This window comes from Mesoplodon bidens (assembly GCF_964165515.1).
Source record: "Mesoplodon bidens genome assembly, chromosome: 7".
Lineage (NCBI taxonomy): Eukaryota > Metazoa > Chordata > Mammalia > Artiodactyla > Ziphiidae > Mesoplodon > Mesoplodon bidens.
This window is the reverse complement of record NC_138164.1, coordinates 54,325,443-54,341,690: the sequence shown is the minus strand read 5'-3', so window position 1 is coordinate 54,341,690 and position 16,248 is coordinate 54,325,443. Positions and strand designations below refer to the sequence as shown.

Sequence of the window (16,248 nt, the reverse complement as noted above, 5' to 3'; positions counted from 1 at the left end):
AAAAAGAAAAAAATTATCACCTAACCACAAAAAGCAGAGATTTTAAATAATCACATTTGATAAATTAAGGTCAAAATACATGGCTAGAAAAAGACAACCAAGTTGTTTTATTAAATTAGAGTTCACATTTCGGATACATACAATATGGTATTATATCTTACCTTGTGAAAATGTATTACTGGTTCTGCATGAATTCTTATGAGTTGTAAGCATGATCTATATCCTTGGAAAAGCTGTGCAAATAATCTAAGAAAAACTGCACGCACTTCTTTATCCTGAAAATATAAGAAGAAATATGTTAGATAATTGAATTTCTTAAAAAAACAAACAAAACCACAAAGTCAAAAAGTTGGAGAGAATCTGAGAGATTATTTAATAAATCTGTCTGTGCTTCCTACATAGAAGTCTCATTTGTGGCAGCATTAAGTGATGGGCATCTAGTCTGTCCCACTGTTGGAGAGTAGAGGCCGTTAAATAGTTCTTTTAAAAGCTGAACCAAACAAAACTTGCCTCTAGTACATCCAATTTTCCTCTCAGAAAAAAACATAAATCACAGGGTCTCCCCTTTCACCATGTAAGAGAAGGGCATATTTCCCAAGTCATTTGATTTTTATATCCATCAAATGAATTACAGTCACAAATACAAAAGAAAACACTCAAGACTATATTTTAAAGGATTATGAAATTGTTCCAAAGTTTATCCAATTTATAAAAATCTATTCTTATATTAATAAGGTATGACAAAAATCTGTTTTGATAATTCCGATTTTTAAAAAATCATAGTTTTAGAACTCTAAGGAAACTTACAGATTTAGTCAACCTCTTATTTAATTGACGAAGAAACAGTTAAAAATGCTTCATAATCTGTCAAAGGTGTGCAGCTCTATAATGTTCCTTACTGACCACAAAGCTCATCTCTAAGAAATGCATTGATCAAAATTAAAAAAGGGTCTCTGTTATATATTCACTCTTCTATGGCTTCCATTTGGAGCTACATTCATCCACTCACTCCTTAAACTTAATTCTCTCCTGTAACTAATAATCTGTGTTTCCATTTTTTGTAAGCTTCCCTTTTTTATCCTTGCCTGACCCTTTTGATTTGATGCTTGGCACACTTTTTCAGGCTCTAATCTAGGTTCTGATTTTTTGTCCCATACTTACTCATGCCTCCTCAGAGCAACAGTCTTAGCTTACTCCCCTCCCAGTCAGTGTACTGCCTGAGGCTTCTCCTTGAGCAGGTCACAAGGTCAGTCAGTAACAATTCTAATTTCTAATTTGGCACACCTTTACTAGGCTGTCCATCTAACTCTCACTATACTCAGCTCCTTTGAAAAACATACAAAGAAAAGCAACTCTTTTTAAAAACATCAAATTTAAATATTAAACTTCTTACCAGCATTTTTGAGTGGGATAAAGCTGTTCGTGGAGGGGGAAAAGCATGATCTGCTACTTCCAAATCTGGGTGTAGAATCTAAAGCAAAGAAGCTTTGTTACGTAAAAGATCATAATATCAATAAAATCTATTATTTGATCTACCTGGGGCATTAAGATGAAAAAGTATCAGTACATGAATTACAATATATTCCCTCCATGAAATACAATGAGTTAGCTGAGGCAGCTCTGTCTGTACTATGTGAAAAGCAAGAAAAAACATTTAATTAAAAAACATGTTCTAGGGCTTCCCTGGTGGCATAGTGGTTGAGAGTCCACCTGTCGATGCAGGGGACGTGGGTTCGTGCCCCAGTCCGGAGGATCTCACATGCCACAGAGCGGTTAGGCCCGTGGGCCATGGCCGCTGAGCCTGCGCGTCCGGAGCCTGTGCTCCGCAACGGGAGAGGCCACAGCAGTGAGAGGTCCGCATTACCACAAAAACAAAACAAAACAAAACAAAAAAACCCCAACATGTTCTAGGGACTTCCCTGGTGGTCCAATGGTTAAGAATCCGCATGTCAATGCAGGGGACACAGGTCTGAGCCCTGGTCCGGGAGGATCCCATGTGCTGCGGAGCAACTAAGCCCATGTGCCACAACTACTGAGCCTGCACTCTAGAGCCTGCGAGCCACAACTACTGAGCCTGCATGCCACAACTACTGAAGGCTGTGTGCCTAGAGCCTGTGCTCCACAACAAGAGAAGCCACTGCAATGAGAAGCCCGCGCACCGCAACAAAGAGTAGCCCCCACTTGCTGGAACTAGAGAAAGCCAGCATGCAGCAATGGAGATCCAATGCAGCCAAAAATAAATAAATAAATAATTAATAAATAATTAAAAAAAACCCATGTTCTAGAAAAACACACATAGTGTGATTTCATTTATTTGAATATAAAACAAAATAAATCCTAAATCTATATATGTACATGCACTGATATATATATAAATGAAAATGTAAAGTTCTGAAATACACACTAAACTGTAAAACAGTAGTCACTTCTGGGAACAGAATGGTCTAAGGCAGAGTTATTTGTCTCTACAGTTGAAAATCTTAAGCATTTGTTTTTATGTTTCTTAGTGTAATTAAAAATTAATTAGTTAATTAATTAAAATACTGAGGAGAAAGGAAATAAATTTATGAACCTCACAGTCCAGAGGGGTAACAGTATAACACAATGTGACAAGTATTATAAATATATAAAATAGTAATATATGAATATAAAGTATAATTAATTCAACCTAGGGAAAATTAAAAAAGAAGGTAACTAACATCTGTGTTAGGCTTTGAAGGAAAGCAGGTTGGGGAGCAGGTGGGAAAGGTCCATGCAGGACTTAAAAGAAAAAAATAACTTTGTATCATTATGTAGCAAATTTTTGTCTTTGCAGAATCATTTTCAAATACTCAGCGTTTCGTAATATACTTACAATAGACCAAAAGACTCAAAACAACACTTATGCACAACACCAAAATATCGATAATATTTACAATCCAATCACCAAATCATTACTACAGTACAATAAAATCTTCATGTCTATAAAATTATCCATGATTATTATACAGTTGGAGTACTGTGTAACCATTTGATTACAATTATTTACTGACCAAATGAAGCTCATATACTTGTGTGTCAAACCTCCCACACAGTCCATCAAATGTGATTTCTTTTTGGTCCTATTTTGCCAGTATACTATGTTCTCATGTACACTGTAGTACATAATCCACCATAGTGCTTGAAAACTACATAAATAGGCATACTCAGTTTTATCAGAAATGAATTTTATTCACTGATTAAACTTGGTGGCACAGGTGTTGTAGGTTAAGGTTTACCAGTGTGCAGCAGAACCTCTACCAAGAGCCACTGATTTAAGAACTAAAATCTTAATCTTTGTTAATTTTGGTACTTAATTCCTGCATAATTAAAAATATCATTAAGTAATCATACATAAGATTTTAAAACTTATTTAATTTTCTAGAAACATAAAACTTTTTTCAATCACTCAAATACTACCTTCTCAGCTTTTGCTATATCCATATACAACTGATGCAATTATTTAGCTAATATTTTTCTTTAAAATGTCTTTAAATTATCTTATCTCTTTAAATCTAGTATTTTCTTAGATGATACCATCTGTGAAGTCACAGGTTTTGTATGCTATTTTTAGTAAACATTATAATACATAATTATTAAAATAAAAAAAGTTGCCACATACCACCCCAAATCATCTCAATACTTCACTCTGGGAAACAGTCATTTGTCATCCTTTGTATAAAACATTCATCCTATTGATAAAGACTAGGAAACAGAGGCCTAGAGATGTAATGTGATTTGCTCAAAATATCAAGTGGCAGGATGTAGACTGGAATTTAGTTCTCCCAAGTCCTAAACTAGTTGCTTTTTACTCTATCACACCTAGTATCCCAGATTACAAATTATATTAGGAAAAGTCAGTCTTCTCTAAATGTTCCCATTCCATAGAATCCACTATAACAACATAAGGACTAACACAAATTTGGAAATTTCTGAGAATAAATCCCTCCTGGTAATCCTAGGCTTCTGAGTTCCTAAGTTCCTGTTTAAGGGGAAAAAAAAAAAAAAGATTTTAAACAGCTCAGACTGGAATACTATTCAAGAAGAATATGAAGGTCTTAGTTCTAGTAATGGCTTGAAAGGGAATGCAAAATTTCTAAGTTTCAAATTTCTGATGATGGATAAATGGGCACCTAAAATGTCAGTAAAATAAAACACTGTACTTTTAAAAATAAACAAAGGTTGACAAAAAAATTAAATTTGTTTCAATGAGAAACACCCAAGTCACAATATTTCTTAAAGCTTCACTGCACAGAATGCTGGACATTTAATCACTAGGTTACATCTTTTTTGTAGTAACTTGGAAACACTGACCAGTTGTTATCACACTGTTTTGCAAGAAGCACACCTACCAAAGAGAAATGAGATGTCAATAAGGAAGGCGAAGGAAAAGGAACAGGTGCTAGCTTCTAATGAGGGATGTTAGGAGATTCAGGGATTTCGAGGCATAGTCTGGTCTTGTTTTCACAGGTGTGTTTCCAATACCTAGCACAGTATTCAGTATATAGTAACTACTAAATAAGTATGCTGAGTGAAAAAATGAATGTAGAACAAATATTCAGTTAGGATTCAAAGTATATTCTTTAGATAATATCTAATAAATAATCTTATTCTAACATTATATGAGAATATATTCATGTTTTAAGAAGATATCTCTTTTTTAAGTAATTACACTGTCAATAAATGATATCCAATTATCTTAGTTTAGATTTAAATCAAGAGAAAATTACTATAAAAATATATCATACCAAAGAAAGAGCAGCTTGAGTCTGATGTAGAAGTGGTTCCGGAAGGGAAGAGAGATGAATACATTCAGGAATTTTAATAGTGCCTCCATCCAAATCAGCTATGATTACATCTAACTGAAGAAGACAAAAAAAATTAATCTGTAATTAATAAAATGTATTTCTAGATTGGCTTCCCAGCTACTGTATATCTCCCAGCTTCCTCTGAAATTAGGTATGGTGTGTGACTAAGTTTCTGCCAATGGAACATGAAAAGTGATGTGCACACTCCCAGGCACTCAAAACAGAGGGGATGTAAGGCCCTCCTATCGTTTCTTTCCCCTTCCCATAGCTGAAACTATGAACTGGCAGTAACCAAACCCTGAACGTTCAGAGGATGACAATGCCTAAGTGGATTCTAGTGGAGGAACAAGAAGCAAAGAAGTTTGGACCTTGAATGAGTTCATGGAGCAAACTGGTCTGACGACATAATGGAACACTTCTATCTACAAACTGCTGCATGAGCGCTAAATAAAATTCCATTTTGTTTTAGCCATTGTATTTTGCATGCTTTATTACAGTAGTTAAGCCATATCCTAAATAATACAGTAATCATTATAAGAGTTAACAAGCAAAGCAATTAGTATACATCAAAATGGTACTGTTTAGGTAGTTAAGAAAGAAGCTGATTTTTAGCATTTACAAAGTCTGTTTTAAAGTAACAGGTAGGGGGCGCAGGGGGCCTGGGAGCCGCGGAGCGGGGGTGGCGGGGTGCGCGAGGGCGCGGGTGGCGGCGCTCGGCCTGCTGCATTACGCGCTGAGCGCGGGCGGCAGTGTGGTCAACAAGGTGACCCAGAGCGCCTTCCCATTCCCCGTAACCCTGTCGCTGTGCCATATCCTGGCGCTGTGCACGGGTCTCCCGCCTCTGCTCCGTGCCTGGCGCGTGCCCCTGGCGCCGCTTTTCTTGTGCCCTGGGCCCCATCCGCATCAGCAGCCCAGCCGCCTGTGGCCGCCGCGCTTCTAACCGCGTTACGTGCTGCCGCTTGCCTTCGGCAAGTACTTCGTGTCAGTGTCTGCGCACATCAGCATCTGGAAGGTGCCCGTGTCCTACGCGCACACCGTCAAGGCCACCATGCCCATCTGGGTGGTCCTCCTGTCCTGGATCATCATGGAGAAACAGAGCACCAAGGTGTACCTGTCACTCATCCCCATCATCAGAGGCGTCCTGCTGGCCACGGTCACCAAGTTGTCCTTCGACATGTGGGGGCTTGTCAGCGCCCCTGCTGCCACACTGTGCTTCTCACTTCAGAATATTTTCTCTGAAAAGGTATTACGAGAGTCAAGGATCCACCATCTCCAGCTGCGGAACATCTTGGGCTGCCATGCTGTCTTTTATATGATCCCCACGTGAGTCCTGGTGGACCTCTGAGCTTTCCTGGTCAGCAGCGACCTGACCTATGTGTCCCAGTGGCCTTGGATGCTTCTGCTCCTGGCTGTCAGCAGCTTCTGTAACTTTGCCCAGAACATCATTGCCTTCAGCATCCTCAACTTCATCAGCCCTCTGAGCTACTTGGTTGCCAATGCCACCAAAAGAATCATGGTCATCACGGTGCCCCTGATCATGCTGCGAAACCCGGTCACCAGCACCAACGTCCTGGGCACGATGACGGCCATCCTGGGGGTCTTTCTGTGCAATAAGACCAAGTAAGATACGAATCAGCAAGCCCGGAAGCCCTCCCTGTCACGACGGGGGACCTGAGCAGTAAGGAGCATCATCGGAGGCCGCTAGAGAAGCCCCACAACAGCATCCTCTTCCCCCAGCACGGGCACTATCAGTACGGCCGCAACAACATCTTGACAGATCACTTCCAGTACAGCCAGCAGAGCTACCCAAACTCATACACGTTGTACCATTATGACATGCAGAGTCTAGCAAGCAGGGCAGGATGTTCTGCCAGTCCTCCTCTCCTCCCCCAAGCAGTACCAGAAACTTCTGACAACCAGTGAAAGTATAACCCAGCTGAGGGGGGATTGGTTCCACTGCTTTAATTCCACTGCTCAGGTAGGCACAGGACTGGTGCAGGAGTGGAGCAGAGGAGTGCGAGGGTTACTGAAAACATCTCCAGCCACAAAGATGGACTCAGCTTTCTGGTCAGCCCCATGGCTGTGTGCAATTCTGGCAAACGTTCCCCAGTGCAAAACTACTGCAATTAGCATTGAATTCTTAGAACCTAATTCTCTGACCCGTAAGTCAGAGTTGGCATGTGCCCGGATCCAGAGGAAAGGATGGCCGCTGTCTCCTGGGCTCCTTCTTCCCTTGCCGGAGTGGGGCATCCCTCCTTTTGGAGCAGCAAGGAGGAGAGGACGCACGGCTGCGAGAAGGAGCATGAGAAAATCATGTTCAGTGTTTCAAGCTCTATTTCTCTAATACTCATTTTGTGTTTTCTGATGAGCCTTCACCACTTCTCTGCTGACTTAGTGGGATGTTTGGTGGGGAGATGTTGGTTTTATGAGGGTCTTGCATTTTTCTAGGGCATATTTTGTAGTTGTCTGTGTTATGCCTCAGTCCCCCTTAGGGGATGCAGGATACATGAGGACTGGCTTATGGTTGGAAAACCCTTTTGTTTTTAAGCGTTTAAAAACAAGAGAAGTTGCTGGTGATGCCTATCTCAGCACATTTCTGCATTTAGTAGGAAGGAATGAAGTGTTCTGAAGCGCTTTTTTAGTGACCACAATCTCTGAAAGTGACATGAATCAAGAATGTCATCTCAATAGTTTGTGTCATAAATGAGAGCTCAGCGCTCTGATTCCATTAGCTGTTCTTGCGGTGTTTACATGAGGATCTGAATCATGTCCCTGTGAAGGGGCAAGCACCAAGCTAGGATTTAGTTTGCCAAATCAGAGTCTTTGGTCAAGAAAAAAATGTGGGTTTTGGCAGAATCACATCATTAGGAAGATTATGTGACCCCAGTGGGTAACCCATGTGCTGAGGTCCAGGTTGGGACACCTGGCATCACGAGAGACTGTGCCCTCAGAGGGGACCACTTGCTTGGCTGGTGGGGTCTTTGCTGATGGCTGCCTTCTTCCTTCAGCCCTGTCCCCAGCCTCTTGAACAGGCACTTGGCTTGACCAGCAGATGGGATTTTGGGTCACCCTTTACCTTCTGGTGTGTGAGACAGTTCTCTGTTCCAAGAGGAAGTACCTACTGTAGCTAAAGCTTAACTACTATTTGTTTTTGATAATTGGAATTTTGTATTTAGAGATTACATTTTGTCAGCTTATGAATAGGCAGCTCCTGGAGAGGTCACAGGGTCCCCCCTTCTGGCCTGTGAGTTTAGTACCACTGGCCTCAGGAGTCTTTGTTTGTCATTGGCTTGCTTTTTAATTACTTTGGCCCCAAGTTCTAAGACAATTCTGTGTAAAACAGGAAGGGGCCATCCTGAAGGATATTATTTATGAAAAGAACTTGCTGCGTGCCTTCACCAGAGGCAATAGAGTCTGCAGTTGAACCACAATAAATGGGGATAATTTTGCATGGCAAAAAAATAAATAAGATAAAATAACATGTAAAAATGTAATAGAGAAACTAGCCAAAATTTTTGAAGTTATTATGTTGATAATAGGATTAAAATTAATTCTAATTTATTCAATAAAAAATTAAGAAATTTACTTTTGTCAGCACTTGGTTTGTCTAACTTCCAGAGACAGTTTATATTCAGTGGGAAAAAATTACCTATAAACCAGATAGATGAGTGTGTTTCTAATTAGTACTAATGAGGTTTTACTTAATGATTACTGATTTACACAGATTTTTATATGGTGATATCAAAGTTAAATAGGAACTAGATATCAATATATAAGGTTAGAAAGAATGATTAATATATGAATAAGGGTCCTGTTTATAACTGCAATGTAGAATGGTGTTTTGTCAGTTTACATAACACCTATGATTTGATTACAACTGTAATTACGTAAAAGTACCTACAGAGCTTACCTCTTTGCTGGCATTTAAAACTAAAACAAAATTAGAATTACAACTTTTCAGATTTGTGGATCACAGATGTCATATAGCCCAACCTTTCAGTGAAGCATTTTTCTTAAACTCCCTGAAAAGTGTCACTCAACCTGTTCCTTGCACTCTACTTACACTACCTGAGAGTATACTCCTCACATAAGGAAACCAAGTCTCATCACTGGGCAGTTCTATTTAGCTGAAAACTCTTATACTGAGGAGAAATTTGTTTTCATATCCACTATACCCACTGATTCTATTTCAGTCTCTAACCTTTTTTTCTATGACAGCTACTTAAATATTTATCTTTAGCTATCAAATAACGTTAGGTTATTACCTGAGAAAATTTCCTTAGGGCCTCACAAAATAGTTTCCAAACTCTTGACATCCTAGATGTCCTTCTCTGAAGCCCATTATTTTGTTACAGTCCCTCTTAAAGTGCAGTACAGAGAAATAAACCTGTTATTTCAGAGCTGGCTGAATACAGAGCATTACTTTCTCTCTCTGGTATTTTATTCATATGGCATTGAGAACAGAATAATATGGTGGAGCTCATACTGAACTTGTATTCCACTAAAACCCTTCACTCTTTTGCAAATGCTTTCTGTATTTTAGTTATCAGCCAATCAGCATTAACACAGGCCTCATTTCAAAATATGAATAAATTAAAGCACTCATAACAAAAGTATAAATTAATGGATAATTTTACCTTCCTTTCTCATATATAGGATGAAGATTACAGAAAGATAAACTTAACATGCAAAAAGAGGGGAATTTTAAAACATTAATGAATTCATTTTATAAGTCTCCTGTACTTTCTATAAGGAAAAATGTATACATTAAATAAATCTAACGTATTTAGATTTTTGAATGATGCTTTTCTTCCAGCCAATCTTTTCTATTGGTAATGCAACAGATCCGAATATAGTAATTAGTTGAAATGTTACAGGACTCAAAAAAATATGATAAATCTCTGACTGCAATAACCGGCAATTTAAAGGTGAATACTGGAGACCTTCAAGATGGCAGAGGAGAAAGATGTGGAGATCACGTTCCTCCCCACAAATACATCAGAAATACGTGTGGAACAACTCCTACAGAACCACTACTAAATGCTGGCAGAAGACCTCAGACTTCCCAAAAGACATATATACATTTTTCCTTTTTCTCTTTTTGTGAGTGTGTATGTGTATGAGTCTTTGTGAGATTTTGTCTGTAGAGCTTTGCTTTTACCATTTGGCCTAGGGTTCTGTCTCTCCGTTTTTTCTTTTTATTTTTTTGCATAGTTTTTAGTACTTGCTATCATTGGTGGATTTGTTTTTTGGTTTGGTTGCTCTCTTCTTTCTTCTGTTCTTGTTTTTTTCTTCTTTTTATTACTTTTTAATTTTTTTAATTTTTAAATTTTTTATTTTAATAACTTTATTGTATTTTATTTCATTTATTATTATTTTTCTTTATTTCTTTTTTTCTCCCTTTCTTTCTGAGCCGTGTGGCTGACAGGGTCTTGGTGCTCCAGCCGGGTGTCAGGCTGGTGCCTCTGATGAGGGAGAGCCGAGTTCAGGACATTGGTCCACCAGAGACCTCCCGGCTCCACGTAATATAAATGGTGAAAGCTCTCCCAGAGATCTCCATCTCAATGCTAAGACCCACCTCCATTCAACAACCAGTAAGCTACAGTGCTGGACCCCCTATGCCAAGCAACTAGCAAGACAGGAACACAACCCCACCCATTAGCAGAGAGGCTGCCTAAAATCATAATAAGGTCACATACATCCCAAAACACACAACCGGACGTGGTCCTGACCACCAGAAAGACAAGATCCAGCCTCATCCACCAGAACACAGGCACCAGTCCCCTCCACCAGGAAGCCTCCACAAACCAATGAAAAACCTTAGCCACTGGCGGCAGACACCAAAAACAACGGGAACTACGAACCTGCAGCCTGCGAAAAGGAGACCCCAAACACAGTAAGTTAAGCAAAGTGAGAAGACAGAGAAACACACAGCAGATGAAGGAGCAAGGTAAAAACCCACCAGACCAAACAAATGAAGAGGAAATAGGCAGTCTACCTGAAAAAGAATTCAGAGTAATGATAGTAAAGATAATCCAAAATCTTGGAAATAGAAAGGAGAAAATACAAGAAATACAAGAAGCGTTTAACAAGGACCTAGAGGAACTAAAGAGCAAACAAACAATGATGAACAACACAATAAATGAAATCAAAAATTCTCTAGAAGGAATCAATAGCAGAATAACTGAGGCAGAAGAATGGATAAGTGACCTGGAAGATAAAACAGTGGAAATGACTACCACAGAGCAGAATAAATAAAAAAGAATGAAAAGAATTCAGGACAGCCTCAGAGACCTCTGGGACAACATTAAAACGCACCAACATTCGAACTGCAGGGGTGCCAGAAGAATCAAGTCCAGGAAGCATAGAGAGTCCCATGCAGGATAAATCCAAGGAGAAACACGCCAAGACACATATTAATCAAACTATCAAAAGTTAAATACAAAGAAAAAATATTAAAAGCAGCAATAGAAAAACAACAAATAACATACAAGGGAATCCCCATAAGGTTAACAGCTGATCTTTCAGGAGAAACTTTGCAGGCCAGAAGGGAGTGGCAGGACATATTTAAAGTGATGAAAGGGAAAAACCTACAACCAAGATTACTCTACCCAGCAAGGATCACATTCAGATTCGATGGAGAAATTAAAACCCTTACAGATAAGCAAAAGCTAAGAGAATTCAGCACCACCAAACCAGCTTTACAGCAAATGCTAAAGGAACTTCTCTAGGCAGGAAACACAACAGAAGGAAAAGACCTACAATAACAAACCCAAAACAATTAAGAAAATGGGAATAGGAACATACATATCGATAATTACCTTAAAGTAAATGGATTAAATGCTCCAACCAAGAGACATAGACTGGCTGAATGGATAGAAAAACAAGACCCATATATATGCTGTCCACAAGAGATCCATTTCAGACCTAGGGGCACATACAAACTGAAAGTGAGGGAATGGAAAAAGATATTCCATGCAAATGGAAACCAAAAGGAAGCTGGAGTAGCAATTCTCATATCAGACAAAATAGACTTTAAAATAAAGACTATTACAAGAGGCAGAGAAGGACACTACATAATGATCAAGGGATCAATTCAAGAAGAAGATACTACAATTGTAAATATTTATGTACCCAACATAGGAGCACCTCAATACATAAGGCAAATGTTAAAGCCATAAAAGAGGAAATTGACATTAACACAATCATAGTAGGGGACTTTAACACCCCGCTTTCACCAATGGACAGATCATTCAAAATGAAAATGAATAAGGAAACACAAGCTTTAAATGATACATTAAACAAGATGGACTTAACTGATATTTATAGGACATTCTATCCAGAAACAACAGAATACACTTTCTTCTCAAGTGCTCACGGAAACTTCTCCAGGATAGATCATATCTTGGGTCACAAAGCAAGCCTTGGTAAATTTAAGAAAACTGAAATCGTATCAAATATCATTTCAGACAACAACGCTATGAGACTAGATATCAATTACAGGAAAAAAACTGTAAAAAAAAACACATACATGGAGGCTAAACAATACACTACTAAATAACCAAGAGATCACGGAAGAAATCAAAGAGGAAATCAAAAAATATCTAGAAACAAATGACAATGAAAACACAACCCAAAACCTATGCGATGAAGCAAAAGCAGATCTAAGAGGGGAGTTTATAGCAATACAATCCTACCTCAAGAAATAAGAAAAATTTCAAATAAACAACCTAATCTTACACCTAAAGCAATTAGAGAAAGAAGAACAAACAAAACCCAATGTTAGCAGAAGGAAAGAAATCATACAGATCAGATCAGAAATAAATGAAAAAGAAATGAAGAAAGCAAGAGCAAAGATCAATATAACTAAAAGCTGGTTCTTTGAGAAGATAAACAAAATTGATAAACCAGTAGCCAGACTCATCAAGAAAAAAAAGAGAAGACTGAAACCAACAGAACTAGAAATGAAAAAGGAGAAGTAACACCTGACACTGCAGAAATACAGAGGATCATGAGAGATTACTATAAGCAATTATATGCCAATACAATAGACAACCTGGAAGAAATGGACAAATTCTTAGAAATGCACAACCTTCCGAGGCTCAACCAGGAAGAAACAGAAAACATAAACAGACCAATCATAAGCACTGAAATTGAGACTGTGATTAAAAATTTTCCAACAAACAAAAGCCCAGGACCAGATGGCTTCACAGGCGAATTCTATCAAACATTTAGAGAAGACCTAACACCTATCCTTCTCAAACTCTTCCACAATATAGCAGAGGGAGGAACACTCCCAAACTCATTCTATAAGGCCACCGTCACCCTGATACCACAACCAGACAAAGATGTCACAAAGAAAGAAAACTACAGGCCAATATCACTGATGAACACAGATGCAAAAATCCTCAACAAAATACTAGCAAACAGAATCCAACAGCACATTAAAAGGATCATACACCATCATCAAGTGGGGTTTAGCCCAGGAATGCAAGGATTTTGCAATATATGCAAATCAATCAATATGATAAACCAAATAAACAAACTGAAGGAGAAAAACCATATGATCATCTCAATAGATGCAGAAAAAGCTTTTGACAAAATTCAACACCGATTTATGATAAAAACCCACCAGAAAGTAGGCACAGAGGGAACTTACCTCAATATAATAAAGGCCATATATGACAAACCCACAGCCAACATCGTTCTCAATGGTGAAAAACTGAAACCATTTCCTCTAAGATCAGGAGCAAAACAAGGTTGTCCACTCTCACCACTATTAGTCAACATAGTTTTGGAAGTTTTAGCCACAGCAATCAGAGAAGTAAAAGAAATAAAAGGTATCCAAATCGGAAAAGAAGAAGTAAAGCTCAAATCGGAAAATAAAAAGTAAAGCTCTCACTGTTTGCAGATGACACGATACTATACATAGAGTATCCTAAAGATGCCACCAGAAAACTACTAGAGCTAATCAATGAATTTGGTAAAGTAGCAGGATACACAATTAATGCACAGAAATCTCTTGCATTCCTATACACTAATGATGAAAAATCTGAAAGAGAAATTAAGGAAACACTCCCATTTACCACTGCAAAAAAAAGAATAAAATACCTAGGAATAAACCTACCTAAGGAGACAAAAGACCTATATGCAGAAAACTATAAGACACTGATGAAAGAAATTAAAGATGATACCAACAGATGGAGAGATATACCATGTTCTTGGATTGGAAGAATCAACATTGTGAAAATGACCATACTACCCAAAGCAATCTACAGATTCAATGCAATCCCTATCTAACAACCAATGGCATTTTTCACAGAACTAGAACAAAACATTTCACAAATTGAATACAAACACAAAAGACCCCAAATAGCCAAAGCAATCTTGAGAAAGAAAAATGGAGCTGGAGGAATCAGACTCCCTGACTTCAGACTACACTACAAAGCTATAATAATCAAGATAGATGGTGCTGGCACAAAACCAGAAATATAGATCAATGGAACAGGATAGAAAGCCCAGAGATAAACCCAGGCACATATGGTCCACCTTATCTTTGATAAAGGAGGCAAGATATACAATGCAGAAAAGACAGCCTCTTCAGTAAGTGGTGCTGGGAAAACTGGACAGCTACATGTAAAAGGATGAAATTAGAACACTCCCTAACACCATACACAAAAATAAAATCAAAATGGTTTAAAGACGTAAATGTAAGGCCAGACACTATCAAACTCTTAGAGGAAAACATAGGCAGAACATTCTATGACATAAATCACAGCAAGATCCTTTTTGACCCACCTCCTAGAGAAATGGAAATAAAAACAAAAATAAACAAATGGGACCTAATGAAACTTCAAAGCTTTTGCCCAGCAAAGGAAACCATAAACAAGATGAAAAGACAACCCTCAGAATGGGAGAAAATATTTGCAAATGAAGCAACTGACAAAGGATTAATCTCCAAAATTTACAAGCAGCTTAATACCAAAAAAACAAGGAACCCAATCCAAAACTGGGCAGAAGACCTAAACAGACATTTCCACAAAGAAAATATACAGATTGCCAACAAACACATGAAAGAATGCTTAACATCACTAATCATTAGAGAAATGCAAATCAAAACTACAATGAGGTATAACCTCACACCAGTCAGAATGGCCATCAACAAAAAATCTACAAACAGTATATTGTGGAGAGGGTGTGGAGAAAAGGGAACTCTCTTGCATGGCTGGTGGGAATGTAAATTGATACAGCCACTATGGAGAACAGTATGGAGGTTCCTTACAAAACTAAAAACAGAAGTACCATATGACCCGGCAATCCCACTCCTGGGCATATACCCTGAGAAAACCATAATTCAAAAAGAGTCATGTACCACAGTGTTCACTGCAGCTCTATTTACAATAGCCAGGACATGGAAGCAACGTAAGTGTCCAATGACAGATGAATGGATAAAGAAGATGTGGCACATATATACCATGGAATATTACTCAGCCATAAAAAGAAACGAAATTGAGTTATTGGTAGTGAGGTGAATGGATCTAGAGTCTGTCATACAGAGTGAAGTAAGTCAGAAACAGCAAAACAAATGCCCTATGCTAACGCATATATATGGAATCTAAAAAAAAAATAAATAAATAATGGTTCTGAAGAACCTAGGGCCAGGACAGAAATAAAGATGCAGACGTAGAGAATGGATGTGAGGACGTGGGGAGGGTGAAGGGTAAGCTGTGACAAAGTGAGAGAATGGCATGGGCATATATACACTACCAAATGTAAAACAGACAGCTAGTTGGAAGCAGCTGCATAGCACAGGGAGATCAGCTCGGTGCTTTTTGACAACCTAGACGGTGGGATAGGGAGGGTGGGAGGGAGACGCAAGAGGGAGGAGATATGGGGATATATGTATAGCTGATTCACTTTGTTATAAAGCAGAAACTAACACACCACTGTAATGCAATTATACTCCAATAAATATGTTAAAAAATAAAATAAAATAAAAATAAAGATGAATACTTACAAGCTCATGAACATCAGTTTTAAAGACAGAATGTACTCCAATAATGAAAGGTGTTGGGGAACTCAGAACTTCCAGTAGCTGAGCCGGGAGAATAGGAATATAAGGATAACTGGAAATAATAAAAATATACATGAGATATATTTGTTCTTCAGTCATATAACATACCTTTCTTTCATTTTTATGCTGTGTGAATTTTAGATTACCTATGTTTAGAAATTATCAATAATATTCTCAGGGTTGTTAATATTAAATTCTTGGAGAAAAATGATTTCAAAAAAATCTTCATGTGAAAGATATGATCCAATGTAACAAGATATAAAGTAAACAAGGGCAGCTTCTTTATCCCTTACCCCTAGGCAAGCAGTCTCTTTAGGTTGTTCAAACTTGCTTGAAATAATTTTTCCT

At 38.3% G+C, this 16,248-nt stretch overlaps 1 protein-coding gene across 7 annotated transcripts in view; it reads right to left on the bottom strand.

Annotated features, from left to right (window-relative positions):
• The window catches only part of SBF2 (SET binding factor 2), a 469,332-nt gene that overhangs the window by 203,203 nt on the left and 249,881 nt on the right, over positions 1-16,248 (bottom strand). For 6 of the 7 annotated variants that reach the window (XM_081239230.1, XM_081239229.1, XM_081239231.1 and 3 more), the window contains 4 exons: positions 15,844-15,952; positions 4,767-4,880; positions 1,394-1,471; positions 162-275 (listed from right to left, as the gene is read on the bottom strand). In XM_081239230.1, the coding sequence (XP_081095356.1) occupies positions 162-275; positions 1,394-1,471; positions 4,767-4,880; positions 15,844-15,952 (415 nt within the window). Of the gene's footprint in view, positions 1-161; positions 276-1,393; positions 1,472-4,766; positions 4,881-5,465; positions 6,430-15,843; positions 15,953-16,248 lie in introns of those variants that run through there. The other variant, XM_081239235.1, reaches the window with a different exon arrangement.